Consider the following 16841-nt stretch of genomic DNA (forward strand, 5'->3'; position numbering starts at 1 on the left):
ATATGTATCTAGTGCTTACTGTGTGCGAAGCTCTTCTCAAAACAACTTATTCATTCCCAGTCTGGTTGATCCATCCACCTCCTCTCTCTCTAAAGCTATGATGTACCCAGCTCATCTGGCCAACACTCTGTTTGTCCTTTCTTCTTCAACCTTAATCTTCTGTATCTTGTATGACTGAGGAATTTGGTGTTTGTAGGAAACCAGACCCAGACGCTACCCCCATGCAATTCATCTTCAGATCCAACAAGCTCTACTGTTCCAGAAGAAAGTACTGTTGCCTGCATAGGTAAGAATCAGTGAACAATCTATGACAATTGTTTCAATCCTTAGGAATGCATTTTACTTATATTTTCCTTTCCCTTCTCAGAGAGTGGTCAGCTCCGCCTGGTAAATGGAGGAGGCCGCTGTGCCGGGAGAGTTGAGATCTATCATGAGGGCTCCTGGGGCACCATTTGTGATGACAGCTGGGACCTGAGCGATGCCCATGTGGTGTGCAGACAGCTGGGCTGTGGAGTGGCCATTAATGCCACTGCTTCTGCTTATTTTGGGGAAGGTACAGGGCCCATCTTGCTGGATGAACTGGACTGCAATGGAAAAGAATCTCATCTTTGGCAGTGCCATTCCCATGGTTGGGGACGGCATAACTGTAGGCATAAAGAGGATGCAGGAGTTGTCTGCTCAGGTAAGTTCTGCACATACCCTCTGGTCATAGTTATGTAAGAAAGGACTGAGGTGGGGCAAAGGGTAGTGAGAGATAGTCATCAGAGGGAAGCCCCTGAAAAGCAGGTTCAGCGGTAACAATTGTGGGCACCAGAATCCCAGAAGTGTGAATTTGATGAGTTAACCCTACCTCATGTGCAAGCTAGTATAATATTAGAAAGAGAAAATTCTAGAAATGGGCTTGCATATCATGAAAATGGCAACAACGTTAATAATGAGAAATTCTGTTATAATTTCTTTTTAAAAGTTCATTATAGATACGGAGCTGGAAGTTGGATAAGGATTACATTAATAATCATATTATCAATAAAGGAATAGATTAAAGGGGAAGAGAAGAAATTCATTCAATGCACCCTTCTCCAAAGGAAAAGATAATGACCATTCCCAAGTAATTTTTTATGGCAGGCAAATAAGACTTTCTTGTAATACTTTATTGTAAGAGTCCACTGTTCTTGCTTTGTAGGCATAGCAAGCTTTAGAAAACATTGTGAAATAGAAAAATATATTCAGTTGTGATATATTGGGGAAATAGTATTATGACTCACTGACTAGGGAAGTGAACTGTAAGCCAGAAGGGTTGCTAATATCATTCTTATTTAGTAACATAAAGCTGGTAGAGGACATGCACAGCAAAACCATGCAGAGTCAGAAAAGCAGATATTGCATTTTAAGGTAATGCACACAGACATTCAATTTGGTGCCTCGGTACCACAGTGCCTACTCATTCAATTTTAACTATCAAGGATAGTTGTAAAAAATAAATGAGCAGAAAAGGACTCTTGAGGCTAAAATTACAGTAATTTAGGGAGAAAATCCAAACTCTGCATTTCAAAAAGGCTCTCAGCCTTTGAGATCTGGAAAGTATCTTAGAATCTTTGATGGCATTCTAAAGAGGTCTCTGAACTCAAAATCCAAGATTAGAAAATCATAAGGTATTTTATAAAATAAATGCTAAATTTTACTAAAATTTACTACATTGTCCCGAAGCTTCTAAAGAATTACTAGTAATCGGCATACTGTACCTATATTTAAAGTTAGAGAAAAGGGAGGGAGTCCTCTGAGTCTCCTGAGAAGATGTGAACCTACTTACTCTGTATTTTACCCCAGAGTTCATGTCTCTGAGACTGACCGGTGAAAGCAGCAGAGAGACCTGTGCAGGGCGTCTGGAAGTTTTTTACAGTGGAGCTTGGGGCAGCGTTGGCAGGAGTAACATGTCTGCCACCACTGTGGGGGTGGTATGCAGACAGCTGGGCTGTGCAGACAAAGGGAGCATCACTCCTGCACCTTCAGACAAGATAACGCCCAGGCCCATGTGGGTGGACAACGTTCAGTGTCCAAAAGGACCTGACACGCTATGGCAGTGCATGTCTTCTCCATGGAAGCAGAGATGGGCCAGCCCCTCAGAGGAGACCTGGATCACATGTGCTGGTGAGTCTCCACTGACCTCTGTGAAAATTTACCCTGCAGCTACACTCTCATCTTCTGAGAAAAAGCCTTAGGTTTTATTTTCCTATTCTTGAGCTTGCTTAAATTGTTAGATCTAATTAAGTCAAGATGGGTAACTTCTCATTAATGCCTATCCTACTTGAATGGCATAATTAGTCTTATTTCATTTTGGCCTGCAGGAATTCAGGATCAGAGATTGTTATTCCAAATAATTTCATATGCCCCATGGTTTGCTTGATAGTTTTATTCAATTGCTTTCTCCATGATCACATGAAGGGCAGAGAATATGTGATTCAGTGTTTAACTATTAAATGGTTTACCTTATTCTTTAAAATATTATCTTGCCATGCTTATATAAGTGGGGAGGCAGTCAGAAACATCAATCTTGCAGTAGTTCCCCAATCTACATATTCTTAAAGTAGAAGATTTCTATCTACTTGGCAATCTTCCAGCCTATTTTCTATTTGAGATAATTTAATATTATATCTTATACAATGTTAACTTTATCCAATTGAAATTTCTTGAGTCACTGTGATTCCAGTGTCCAGGATGGAATATATCCAATTTGCTGAAAGGATATATGCTTTCTTAAAAGATAAATCTTGTAAAAATAAACATTTTTAACTGCATATTAAATACCCAAAATTTTAAAGCAGAGATTTTTTTTTAAAAAAAAAAAGCATGATTTCAAGTGTCTGCTTTCCCTGTGACTCTTAGAAGTTTTGTCTTCTCAGATGAAGAAATAACCTAAGTGTCTGATTTTTCAGACAAGATAAGACTTCAAGAGGGAACCACGAGTTGTTCTGGCCGTGTGGAGGTCTGGCATGAGGGCTCCTGGGGCACGGTGTGTGACGACTCCTGGGACCGGGCAGATGCTGAGGTGGTGTGTCAGCAGCTGGGCTGTGGCTCTGCTTTGGAAGCACTAAAAGAAGCGGCATTTGGTCAGGGGACTGGGCCCATATGGCTCAATGAAGTGATGTGCAAAGGGAATGAATCTTCCTTGTGGGATTGTCCTGCAAGACGCTGGGGGCGCAGCGACTGTGGGCACAAGGAGGATGCTGGTGTGAGGTGTTCAGGTGAGTACCAGGAGCCTGGAGTCTCTGGCTGCAACTAGGGTGTGGGCAGCAAAGCACATTGTGTAAAGACTGGATGTATCGGCACGGGGGTCTGGTGGAAAGAGAACCATGACGTTCCTACCTGAAGGAATAGTTCAAGCATTTGTTGTTATATATTGGTCTTCACCAAAGACAAGCATATAGCCTGTATGTAGCCCCTACAGAGGGAGAAAAGAGTACATGTAGAGGACTCATTTTAGGTGGGAGGGGGTTTTTTACCCAGTTAAGAAGCACTAAGGGCTCAGACAAGGAAATAGGAATATTTCTTCTATTTCTTATTCCCAGAATTAAGCCTCCTTCTCTTTTCTCCCGCAGGAAATGCAGCAACCAAAGAATCATCAAATGCCACAGGTATACTATAGGGTTTACAAATACGGGACCAGTTGTCTCCATTATTTGGAATCTCTCTTGTTTAGGGAATTTGGGTCACAGGAAATTCTGAAGGTTTGCAATTTACTTGATGATCCTGTATCTGACATAAAGAGCTAGTTACAAGAGAGCTAGGTGTTTTAGCTAAGACTTCATTACCTCTTCTGATATTTCCTTTTGCTTAGGTCACTCATCCCTTGTTGCACTCGGGATCTTTGCGGTTATTCTGTTGGCCCTCATCATTGCATTCCTTTTATGGACACAGAAGAGAAGACAAAGACAGCAGTTTACAGGTCTGAGCTAAATTGTGGTCCCTACAGCATGTCTACAGGATAAGGGGGTTCTTGGGATTAAAAAGAAAAGTTAGACTCAAGTATCAAATGGACAAAGAGATGGAGCCTAGAAGAGGTTTGAACAGTTTTCCAGGATAGAGGAAACAAGATTTCAGAGCAGAATAAAGAGCTTTGGATGCATTGATGATTCTTTTGTTCTATCTGCATGTTTAATTGGGCATTATAGAACCGATAATTCAGAATGAATATGCTATATATGGTTATTTGCAAAACATTTATTTGCACTTACTATACTATCCTTATCACTAACTTTACTGTCTGTTGTCATAGAACTTCAAGTCTAGTGGACTGTATTGTACTATTACACATTAATACAAATAAGGGGAAAAGGTAGCACAGAGAAGAGAGTAATTAATAAAAGGGGAGGGGGAGTGTTGGACCTTTCAAGGTGGGTTTCAAGACAAACTATAAATATAGGAGTTCAAGGTCTGAGTGAGGTACATTCTAGGGAAGGAGAAGAACAAATGTAAAGGATGACACATTTGTTGTTTCTGGTGGAAGTGAAAGTTGAGTGTAAGGAGAGAAGCTATTAATAAAACTAGAGAAGAGGGAAGGATCACATTATGAAGGTCTTACATTAAATAGTAAGATGAATGGTCATTGAAGAGTATTATGTAGGAGAGAGAGATGGTCAGGCTGTGGCTGTCTTTTAGAAAGATCTTTTTAGCAACTGGATGTCTGAAAGAGTGAAGAAGGACATTATTAACAGGAAGATCATTTTGAAATAGTTGAGATGAAAGATGAGAAGGACTTGAGCTACAGTGAGAATAGAATGGGGAAGACAGATTTTAGAGAGATTTTAGAAAAAGCTACGGTGAATTGGAGAACACTACTGGCTTCCTTGGTGTAAAAAACTGTGTTGTGAGATGATGGTGATGGGAAAGGTTTAGTCACATGTCTATTACATTTAGATGTGCTACGTTATTAGGAAAATCTTGGTAGTAGAATGAGATGGAAATAAGACGATAGCATGGATAAAGATTAGCTATGTTTATACTGCTGGGGAAAAGCACATATAATAGAGGGAGAGTTTTATTATGGTCTGCTGATCCCTAACCTAAGAACTTTCTTGTCAGTTTCCTCAAGAGGAGAGAACACTCTCCACAATGTTCAATACCGGGAGATGAATTCTTCCCTAAAGGCAGATGATCTGGACATGCTGAACCCCTCAGGTCTGTGAATTCTTGGAGGGTCTCTGAGTCCAGGGGTTCAGACCAGTAGCTGCAATTGAGGCTGAGGCATTCTACTTTGCTAAGTAAAAAAAAATATTAATAATAATAATAGGGAGTTTATGATACCTATAAGAGAAAAAGGTGAGAATGAACTGAAAATTATTCTTAGAGAACATAAAACGTGCAAACATGGAGAAGCCTCTGGATTAAGAGGACTATAATTATTTCTGACAGAGATAAAAAGAATCATGCAGCAGAATATTATGACTTTAATCTTATTTTATTAAAACAGAAATTAATCTTCTAAAAGGTTATCTTCAGTGACCATTTAACTTTTCATATATTTTTCCATCTCTTCCTTTACCATTTCCTGTCACTCCCCTTTCTTTAACTTGATAGTTATCACAGTTTTCCTAAAAATCTAAAAGCTTAAACTTTCTTTATGTTTATCCTTTCAGGAAACATTATTATTCACAGGACTAGCCTTATTTCCCACTACACAATTTGTTTTATTTTCTTCCAACTTCTATTTAGCACCAAGGCACTAGTCCTGCCTCTGGACAGTGTAACTCTACTGGGTTGGAAGAAATATTCCAATACTCACTGTCCTTATTAGATGAAGGCTTGACATCTCAATATTCCATCCTTCTAAGAGGAGTCTGCCTCACTTCTTTAACCCAAGGGATTTAATATTTACTGCTACTGTGTCAGGAAAACATATTTGAGGGATGGGAAAGACTTTTTATGACACCTAAATCACACTTATCCACTTTCCTAATTGTGGACAGTGGTTTTAGATACTAAAAGAGTTTCTGAGGCACTGTGAATTTATTTTGATTTATTTCTGATATATTTATTTCTCAGTAATGATTTTCTTCCTTTAAGAAAATTCCAGTGAATCACATGGTTTTAACATGGTTTTAATGCTGCTGAACTAATTTCTGTGTCTCAATCTCTTTCTATTTTTGGAATGAAAAAGGAGACTGTTCTGAGGCACACTGAAAACGAAAATGGGAATTTATAACCCAGTGAGGTGAGTGTGCAGAATTTACCTATCATTATTCAAAACAGGTACATTTCCTTTTGAAGACTGACACCTCCTCTGGTCTTGACTCAATAGTTTGCCTAAAGCTGTAGGATATAGTGGCTTCATGATGCCTTTGGCTTAGTAGTAGGATGGGTGACCTACTCTTGAGTGTTGTGCCAAGGGATAATAAGAAAGCTCTCCATAGGAGGAGTGGATAATAATTTCTGATATTCAGATATATGAGATTTCTCCAAGGATCATCATTGGGACATAGATAAGGTAGTTAAATGTATCCTCACAACCTACTTGTGTTAAATATATCAAACTTTCTTATAACTGCTCAGTATAGATTACTAGCAAAATATAAATGAGCAATAGCTTCACACATCATGCTAGTATTTAAGGCTCAAGATATTCAATAATGTCCAAAATGTTAACACATCAAAGAACTACTCCATTAAATGAACCTGATATTACAAAGCTGACCAGAAGATTAGGGGATTATCTATCTAGCGTCGTCAACATCCATTGAATAAAATAGATTTAAGACCTCAATACCAAAACAATAGAAGTTATGAAAATCAACTCATTTGTCCAGTTATTTAGAAATGACTTATGTATAGAATATGTTGATATGCAGAAAATAACATGATGACATAAACTCTGATCTTACATTATACTAGAAAATTAAAACAAAAAATGAATATTATTTTAGAAAAGCAAATTAAAGAGCAATCTGTGAAAAAAGTACAAGTAAATCTATTTAGCAAATATATATAATGATTAAAAATTAAATGTGCACTTAAGATAATGAACATTCTAAAGAAGTTAATCTATTTTAGAAAGAATAAAATATTTTTTAAAAATCACATTTGAAGAGAGAGAGAATCTGTGAAGCAAGAAGCTGAAAGTAACAAAATCTGGAAGAGGAGGGAGAGTCCAGCAGATGCGCCATATGCTTTGATTTGTGGCAAAGGAGCCAAGCATCACCGGCAACCAGTCTTTGGGAAGCATGCATTGTCTTGAATTGGACATTTTCTGAGCCTCTAATTGAAACAAGATTATTGACCAGGAACAAAGGGGCATTAGCCTCCTCCAACAAATGCTGGCCTCAGCCACTGGAGTTGTGGTCACCTCCCTCTTCATGACACCCCTGGTGTAGTGAAGGGAAAACTTGTAGTCTCAGTGTCCGTCAGTGCCCAGTGAACTGATACCTTCCTCCAGACACTGGCGCCTGTCCTACGCCAAATGGAAGTGCCTCCTGTGCTGCAGTGGTGTCCCTGAGCCCCTGTACCTGTGCCCAAATGGTGCCCGCTGTGCCACCTGGTTTCAGGACCCCACCTGCTTCACTGGTACCACGGATGCCTTTGTAAAGATCGCAAGACACAAGGGCACCTGGACCTTGTGGAGTGCCCTCCTGGCCACCCTGGTGATAACCATGCCAGCCACTGCCATCTACCGTGTATGACCAACTCAAGGCCTTTTGTGTAGCCGAGCGCTGACCTCTGCTCTCTATACATCCATGGTGGCTGGCGCACTGGCCCATCTGTGTAACATGACCATGATCAGCCCACTGGAGCTGATATGGACAAAGCCCCCAGCTTAGCATACTGTGAGCTGGGCACTTGTGATCAGGCTGTGGTGGCTCACGGTAGCTGGCACCCCCTGTGGCTGGGCTGGGGCCCCACTGCCCTGTGGGATGTGCCCTTTTCACCCTGTACTGGTTCAACTATGAGCTGGTGAGATGCTGGCTGAGTGGGCTCAGGCCAAAGGACCAGACATCTATGGGCCTCACCTTTTGGCTGGTAGCATCTCAGGGACAGTGGCAGCCATCCTGACTCTGCCCTTCAATTTGGTGAAGATGCAATGCCAGGTCCCACTGGGAGCAGTGGAAGCCATGTGAATCCACCTCCATATGTTGACTCCACCTGGCTGCTGCTGCAGAAGATCTGGGTTGAGTCAGGCACCAGGGGCCTCTTTGCAGGCTTTCTCCTGAAGATCACCAGGGCAGCCCCCTTGTGTGCTATCATGATCAGCACTTAGGAGCTTGGCAAAAGTTTCTTCCAGAGGCTCAGCCAGGAGTGGCCTTGGGCCCTTGAAGGAGCCCAAGGATAAGGACCCTAACTCTTCCAGGGATAGGGTGAGGAGGGCAGGAGGAGATTGAGCCAAGTGCCTTTTCCTCAGCACTGAGGGAAGGAGCCTTGTTTCCCTTCCCCTCTAATCATGAGCCCAAGGGGCTGCTGCCCCTCCAGGCCCCCTCTGGTCCTCCTCAGACAGCTTTCTTCCTGCTGCTCCCACCCCCCATGGATTATCACTTTCCCACCCATGAGTTCAAGACCAAATCTGCCAATCCCCTTACTTTAGTTTATCTCTGTGTTTACTGTAGCTTGGCCTGCCCCCAAGTGCCAAAAATCCTAGGCCTGTTTCTGTCACTCTCCACTCTACCTCTGCTAATTCCTTAGGTCTAAATATTATGAACTGCAAAAAAATTCGTGTTTGAAAATCAAGACAGCAAAATATATGACTGTCCACTTTAGAGGTATATATAGAAACATTTATGAATGATAGAAATGTTTGACAAAAACAAAATTTGCCTACCGAAAGTTCATATAATTGGGAGAAATATTGGAAAGAAAGAAAATACATGGACTTATATTTCTGTATACATGTACAAATGTATGTATGTAAATATAAATGGAACATATATATATGAATACATATTGGAAATATATAACAGCTTTTTGTAAAGATAACTCTTGTTCATTTCTTAATTTCATTTATATGTTAGGCATTACAGTGATACATCTATGCAACTAAGGAGAAATTGGGTAAATAAATATGAGTAAATCTTTTTAAGAGTTTATAGGGGTAATGTTAAGAAAGAGACAAGAATTACATCTGCATAGCTATGGTAAAGATTGCACAAGACAAAGAAGTAATTATATTTGCCTAAGAAAGTTTGCATAGACTGTGAAGGTGTGATGTTCAAGTTAAACATTACAGATGACTGAAAGATAGACTATTACAGGTAAAGGATACAGCATGTACACGATATGGAGGCATAGAAGAGAGCCACACCTTTAGAGAACAGTAGAAGGTACTCATTTGAAAATATATATTGAGCAGAGCATATTTATGGTGATGAGTAGCATCCTGAGCACTGAAGATATGGATTTGGAAGTTATTAGTGTCAAACACATGATTGCTTAATGGAAGATCTCACAGTCTGTGGGTAGAAGTAGGAGAGATTGTGTGGAAAGATGGGTAGTGATGATAATCTAAGCTGGAAAGACTGCATAGGGCCCTATTACAAATGGTCTTATCTGTTATATATCAAGTTCATTTTTAATTTGGGGGACTTTGGGGGAGCTGGTGGGCTTTGGCAGATTAAGCAGGAGCAAGAGACAATCAAATTTTCACTTTATAATTTGTTTTAATGAGGAAAGCATGATAAAAGAAAAAATTCAAAGGCAAACAAAGCAAGAAAATTTGATGAACTATATATATCATATATAGAGAGGCAGTGAAATGAGTTAGTAGATAACATTTTCTGGGTTTTTTAAAAAAATTTTGTAAGCTGGCATACATTTAAAAATCATATGTAGTGAAAGTATGTATTTTTATTGTAGAGATAATAAATGGCATAACCATAAATATGGATTGGGACAAAGGATAAAAGTTGGAACTCTATAAAGTATACAAAATGTAAAGTGTTAATATCCCTAAAATACAAAGCATTAATAATAAAATGTGTACATGAAGCTCTTATAAATTGTACCCAGTATAAAATGGGTTAGTTAATATATATAAATTGTATGTGTATATATAGAGAGATGTACAAATAGAAATATATGTAATATGTCTTGTCAATTATTAAGACAAAGAAAATACCCAATGGATAACTGGTAAAAGGCTATGAAAAGACAATTCTCACAAAAGGAATTTCAAGTGACCAATAGACATAAGAAAAAATTCTCAAATTTGCCAGTGTATCTGGGAAATTCAAATTATAGTTAACAATGATACATATATATATCAGACTAACAAATTCAAAACCACATCAGGGAAATGCAAATCAAAACCACAGTGGGATACCATTTCACACTCATTAGAATGGCTATTATTTAAAACACAGGCACACACACACAAAGAAAATAACAAGGATGGACAAGGTTGTGGAGAAAGTACAACTCTTAAACATTGTTGGTGGCATTGTAAAATGGCGCAGCTGCTGTGGAAATCTGTTTGGCATCCTCTGAAAGCTGAAAATGGAATTACCATATGGCCTAAGAATCCCATTTCTTGATGTATACCCAAAAGGAATGAAAGCAGGAACTCAAACAGATACTTGTGCACCAATGTTCATAGTCAAAAGATGGAAGCAACCCAAGTGTCTACCAACCAATGAGTGGATAAACAAAATGTGGTGTATACACACAATGGAATATTAGTCATAAAAAGGAATGAAGTTCTGATACATGTCACAGTATGAATGAACCTTGAAGATATCATGTTGCATGAAATAAGTCAGACATAAAAAGACATATAGTGCATGATCTCATTGATATGAAATACCTAAAATTAGCAAATTCCATAGAGAGAGATAGTAGATTGCAGGTTACCAGGGGTCAGGGATAGGGGTAGAGCAAGAGGGAGCTTTTGCTTAATGGGTGTAGAGTTCCTGTCTGAAGTGATGAAAAATTGGGAATCATGGATATTGGGGACGGTAGTACAGTGTTGTGAGTATAATTAATACCACTGAATTGTACACATGATAGTGGTTAAAAAGAGACAGGTTGTGTTATATATATGTCATTACAATAAAAAGGTTTAAAAATAGCAATAATATTCATTGCTGGTGGGGATATAGAGAAAAAAGTAATTTCAGATATTGCTATTAGAAATGAGAAGTGTGGTAAACTTTGGAGAAACCAACTGGCAACTGCTGTTAAAATTTGAATAGATAGATAGATAGATAGATAGATAGATAGATAGATAGATAGATGTAGGTAGATATGCCTTCACAGATACTTGACCCAACAATTCTATACCTGAGAATTTTTCCATACAAATAAAGCCACAGTATCTAAGAACATATATTCAAGATTTTGTTGTTTTTTTTTTTTTTTCCAGCATTATTTATAGTGGCTAAAGCTGGAAACAAATTAAATACCAGTCAGTGGGGTAGTAGAAAAACTATGGTGCAGCCATTGAAAAAAAGGAAAAATCATCCACAGAAATGCAATAATATGATTGCATTTATGTAATCATGTTACTAAAAATAATAATTTTTACATCTGCAAAAATATATTCATGTGAATATGTATAAATAACATTAAAAATTCTACCAGCATTTTAAACTGAGGTGGACTATGAATGACTTGATTTATAATCTCAAACATATGAATATTATTCTGATGTAAGAAATAATGTTTAAACTACTTTTTCTTTAAAGAATAATTAGAGCAGAATCCCTGCTTCAGAATCAATTACATTTCTGGGTCCCATTGTAGTTCTATGGAATAGAAGTAATTCCTGTGCAAATTGAATTTCAAAAATCATTGAATTTAAGTTTTCTATTCAGGAAAGTAATATATGTGAGTTTTTGTGTTTGCTGTAATGTAATTCATTCTTCCATGTACATATTTTCATGAGGAAAATAACATTTTTCTATTTATGGTTTTAGTTCGGCCTTTAAACACCATGATGAAAACCTGGTCTATTGAATGGAGCAAAAACCCACCAAGTTCACGCGAGATTACAATTGTGTTTCCATGGAGCTCTTTGTTTCCCAGTATGCCAAGACTGCTGCTGAAATTATAAAAATGAAGTTGGTGAATGTGACTGCTAATGTTTTAAAAAGGATTTTCAAGGAACTAAATAAAATGAGTATTGCTGATGTGAGCTTGTCTTAACTGATTATTCTTAATTTTATGAATTTTTGAAGGAGCATCCTGACATTTTAGGGTTTTCTTCATTTGACAGTATTTTCATTTGCATTTAATATATATTTTCTTGTTTCATTTGAATTATAATTTCCTTCTCATAACCAAATCCAAATCAATTTATTTTTCCTTTAGAGAGAGAGATTCCTTCTCTCTATGCTGCTCTCATATACCACCTGATGTTTTCTGTTCTGACAGTGAAGACCAGTTATTCCTTCTGATATAGAAGCATATTTAACAGCACTTTTACCTAAAAACACTGAAGTACAGTTTCCAAATGATAAAAAGTGGAAAGGCCTTACTATAATAATTGGGACAGATGATACATATCCTTTAAGTCCTATATTAGAAGATTATACTGAAGGAAAAGCTAAACAGTTAAAAAAGCTGTGAATATTTTCAAGAAATATTTCACCATGACCCTATACTTCCAGACATTAAGAATTTACCATGGCCTTTGTTAGAAGATAATATGCAGCTACTCACAAAATATGATTTAACTTCATATACAACAGTATATTATACTGACAGGTCAGCTATTAAAAATCCTAATCATCAAGACACATTCTGCGGCTATAGGAATAGTGAAAGTTAAATTTGGCCCTAATTTCACCATTATTAAACAAGGGAGATTTCCCTTAGGGGATCTTACTGCACCATATGCTGAAATAAGTGCCCTAGAATTTGCTGTCAAAGAAGCTATGATGGACAGAAGGCCAATTTTAACAGTTACAGACAGCATGTATTTAGTTAAAAGCTTTAATGAACAATTGGATATTTGGATATCCAATGGGTTTGTTAATAATAAGAAAAAACCTCTGCAGCATACAAGTAAATGGAAAGTTATTTCCAATTGCAAGCAAAATAAGCCCAGCATCCACCTGGTACATAAGCCAGGACACTAGAAATAAGATACTTCTATTCATACTGAAGGTAACCTTTTTGCAGACCAGTTGGCTATACAAAGCAGTCATGTAACAGGAATGGTTACAAAATTACCAAGCCTGGACAAGGAGCTGGAACAAGTCTTAGACTCAAAAAGTCCTAACCCTAAGGGGTACCCTGTAAAAAGAAAAAAATTTATTTATACATACTATATATATATATATATATCTTTTGGAAAAGGTAATGTTATTATTGAATGAGATGAAGGGAAAAGAAATCTTCCTCCAGGTTTGGAAAGAGTAAAATTGGCCCAACAGGCCCACAATACACTTGGAACAATTCATGGAGGACAGGAAGCCACTAAATTCTGGTGGCCTAATATGATTAAAATAGTCAGATCCATTGTAGCCAATTGTGAGGAATGCCAAATAACTAAGGTTTCCTCCCAAATTCCTACTCTTCCAAAAACAATTATTCATCCTGATAAACCTTTTGAAAAGTTTTATATGAATTATATTGGTCCTTTACCCTCATTTCATGGTCATGAACACACTATTGTTACTGTTCATGCTGGAACAGGATACTGTTGGTTATTCCCAACCAAGGTCCAAAACGCTAATGCAATTGTTAAAGCTCTCAACTTTTTATCAGGTATGGCAATTCCTAATGTGTTGTATTCTGATGAAGGGTCAGCATTCACTTCTTCCATCTTGAGAGAGTGGATGAAGGACAGAGGTATACAGTTGGAATTTAGTACCCCTTACCACCCCCAAGGTTGTGGAAATGTAGAAAGGGAAAATGGCAAAATAAAATAAGTCTTAACTAAACTGTTGTATGGACAGCCTAAAAAGTGGTATCCACTTATCCCTTTTGGTTCATCTTTCCGTCAATAATATACCATCCTCACAGATGCATCAAACACCTCATAAGTTAATGGTCCCAAAATATCATTGAGAACAATGAACCATTCATCTTTCACCTAGGAATGTTCATTTAGAAATACATGCTCTTCAACAAGATATGTTTTGGAACCATTCTCTAAGCCTATTATACACAAGAAACAAATTTGGGGTATCTCACAAATCCTCTTGATAGATACCTCTAGTTTGGCACAAGATAATCAGTTATATACCACTCAAGGACAAAAAAATCTTGACTCAGTTAATTGATAATTAATTTGCCCAATTGCTAGAAATTTTCTTGCCTTTTACTTTACCTCTAGATCAGCCACACACTCAAGAACTGTATCAACAAAAGAGGCATTTTCAAGAATTTGGGCATTGCTATTTGGTAAAACATAATTCAGACAGAATTTGTCCATCTTCTGAAATTATCCAGGATCATTGCCTTATACCTCCATCTAGTGGTGTCTTTGATAACACCAGGCTGAATGCCTGGAAGTATTACATTCAACCACAAATAATGAGACCAAGAAATTGGACTATTGCAGATTAAAATTATGCACACACTAGTGGATATAGTAAGCCTGGAGGCAAAGCTACATATAAAAAGTCTATCTTTTGATCTACCAATATGTATGATAGTTGGTGGCAGGTTGCTAAAACTACAACTGAACAAAAACAAGTTCGAAATAAGAAATTATTCCAATGATTGAAAATAATCTAACTGGCCTATTGAAGGATTGTGCCCTACCTTCAGAGTGGAAAAAGAATAATAGTTCTAATGGAGAATCTTTAGATAGGTTATTCAAAACTTCCACTGTTAATTTTGTAATCATCCAGAGTTAATTTACTTCCTAAATACTACATAATCTACCCATTCCTTATTGGAAGGAGATTGTGGATATTATCAAAAGAATAAAGGCAGCATATTACCTGAATGTGTTAACTTTATTAAAGCTAAGAATATTCATCCTTATGCATGTCAATTTTGGAGACAATTCCCTGACCCAAACAATAAACAAGAAGAACAAGTTAAATGTCAATATGAATCACAGCCTTCTCCAGGTGAAGTCTGCCTTTACTATCCAAAATGGACTGTCTCTGAAATTAAAAGGAATTGGGGACGATTAGCATATTCTAAAATGTTCCCTGCACCAATATGTAAACAGGAAAGGAAAATTGTAGGGCCTAAATATAAGGTACACTCACTCTATCAAAAATGCATAGCAGAAGCTAAGAAGCATCACGTAGACAGCATGGTTAGCTCATTAAATGAACTTTTTATAACTCAAATAGAAAATCATACTATTAATATTAAAGAACTTCCAACTGAAGATAAGATATGGGGATTAGTTAACAAAGTTAATATGTCTAAATACAAATAAAGAGTAACAAAAGGAAATAAATCTTTGCCCCTTAAAACAAGGATGAAGAAAGCCTCACTAACACTCAAAGACTTCAGAAAGTCAGCCTTATGACGAATAATTCAATAGCAACAGAATCTAAACTTTCTGACTTAAATGATCATCAGTTAGCTGATGGATTACATGGGTTAAAAGATCATGTAGTGACCCTCATGGAAGCCACCATAGAGGACACTCAGCATATAGATGAATTAACTATAGCCATGTTGATAATATCTTATTTACAAAATTTCGGAACACTCTTGTGCCAGTTTGAATATATTGTGTCCCCCAAACGCCATTATCTTTGATGTAATCTTGTCCAGGCAGATGTTATCAGTGTTGAGATTGGATTGTAATTCTTTGAGTGTTTCCTGTGGAGATGCACCCCACCCAGCTGTGGGTGATGACCCTGACTGGATAATTTCCATGGAGGTGTTGCTCTGCCCATTTGGGGTGGGTCTAAGTTGATCACTGTAGCCATATAAAGGAGATGGCAAACAGAAGGAACTCAGGGCAGCTGAGAGTGAACTTTTGAAGAGGAGCTACAGCCAAGAGGGACACTTGGAGGAACGCACAGGAACTGAGAGAGGAGCTGCAGATGATGGGACAGTTTGAAGACAGCTGTTGAAAGCAGACTTTTGCTCTGGAGAAGCTGTGAGAGGAAAAATGCCCTAAAAGCAACTAAGAGTGACATTTTTGAGGAACTGCAGCCTAGAGAGGAACGTCCTGGGAGAAAGCCATTTTGAACCCAGAACTTTGGAGCAGATGCCAGTCACATGCCTTCCCAGCTAACAGAGGTTTTCCGGACACCATTGGCCATCCTCCAGCGAAGGTACCTGAATGCTGATGTGTTACCTTGGACACTTTATGGCCTTAAGACTGTAACTGTGTAACCAAATAAGCCCCCTTTTATAAAAGCCAATCCATTTCTGGTGTTTTGCATTCCAGCAGCATTAGCAAACTAGAACAACTCTCCATAGAAGGGAGAATTGGCTGGAGAATATTAAATGGAACATGGATTAATGAAAGTTTTAATATTTCTCAACATGGTATGCAAATAGTTAAACAAACAGCACACAGCATTATATATGATAAAAAGAAAACTTACATATCTCCAATTAAAAGTATCTGGGAAACAGGGATATATTATCAAATAACTCTACCTAACAAACTATACGACACCAACTGGCAAGTATTAAACATTGGACATTTAGTAAAAACAGGAACTCAACTCACTTTAATAAAGATACATCAACTTTATACCCACATTAGTCAAGAATGTTCTGAATTATATTATTTAGAACCTAGAGGATGTGAAGAAAGAGATTATCTTATTTGTGAAGAAATTAATCTACATTAACCTTGTGGCAGTAGAACTGGGAGTAAATGTCCAGTAACTGGAAAAGCAGTTTCTTCTTCTTACTTAGAATTCATTCCTTTAAAGAATGGCAGTTATGTAGTTATGTCGGACATATACACTGTAATGTACCTGCATATCAAT

The 16841-nt window shown here is 37.7% G+C and overlaps 1 protein-coding gene and 1 pseudogene across 1 annotated transcript in view; both read left to right on the top strand.

The window, feature by feature from the left end:
- CD163 (CD163 molecule) overlaps window positions 1–12106 on the top strand; it is a 40396-nt gene extending 28290 nt beyond the window's left edge. The window contains exons 9-17 of the mRNA XM_037846541.1: window positions 197–286; window positions 368–682; window positions 1828–2148; window positions 2934–3242; window positions 3597–3632; window positions 3836–3943; window positions 5080–5175; window positions 6155–6208; window positions 11889–12106. Of these exons, the coding sequence (XP_037702469.1) occupies window positions 197–286; window positions 368–682; window positions 1828–2148; window positions 2934–3242; window positions 3597–3632; window positions 3836–3943; window positions 5080–5175; window positions 6155–6177 (1298 nt within the window). The 3' untranslated portion in view covers window positions 6178–6208; window positions 11889–12106. The remainder of the gene's footprint in view (window positions 1–196; window positions 287–367; window positions 683–1827; window positions 2149–2933; window positions 3243–3596; window positions 3633–3835; window positions 3944–5079; window positions 5176–6154; window positions 6209–11888) is intronic.
- Window positions 6186–9735, top strand: LOC119542925 (annotated as a pseudogene).
- Window positions 12107–16841: the final 4735 nt, after the last annotated feature.

The sequence above is a fragment of the Choloepus didactylus genome, chromosome 8, assembly GCF_015220235.1.
Source record: "Choloepus didactylus isolate mChoDid1 chromosome 8, mChoDid1.pri, whole genome shotgun sequence".
Taxonomy (NCBI): domain Eukaryota; kingdom Metazoa; phylum Chordata; class Mammalia; order Pilosa; family Megalonychidae; genus Choloepus; species Choloepus didactylus.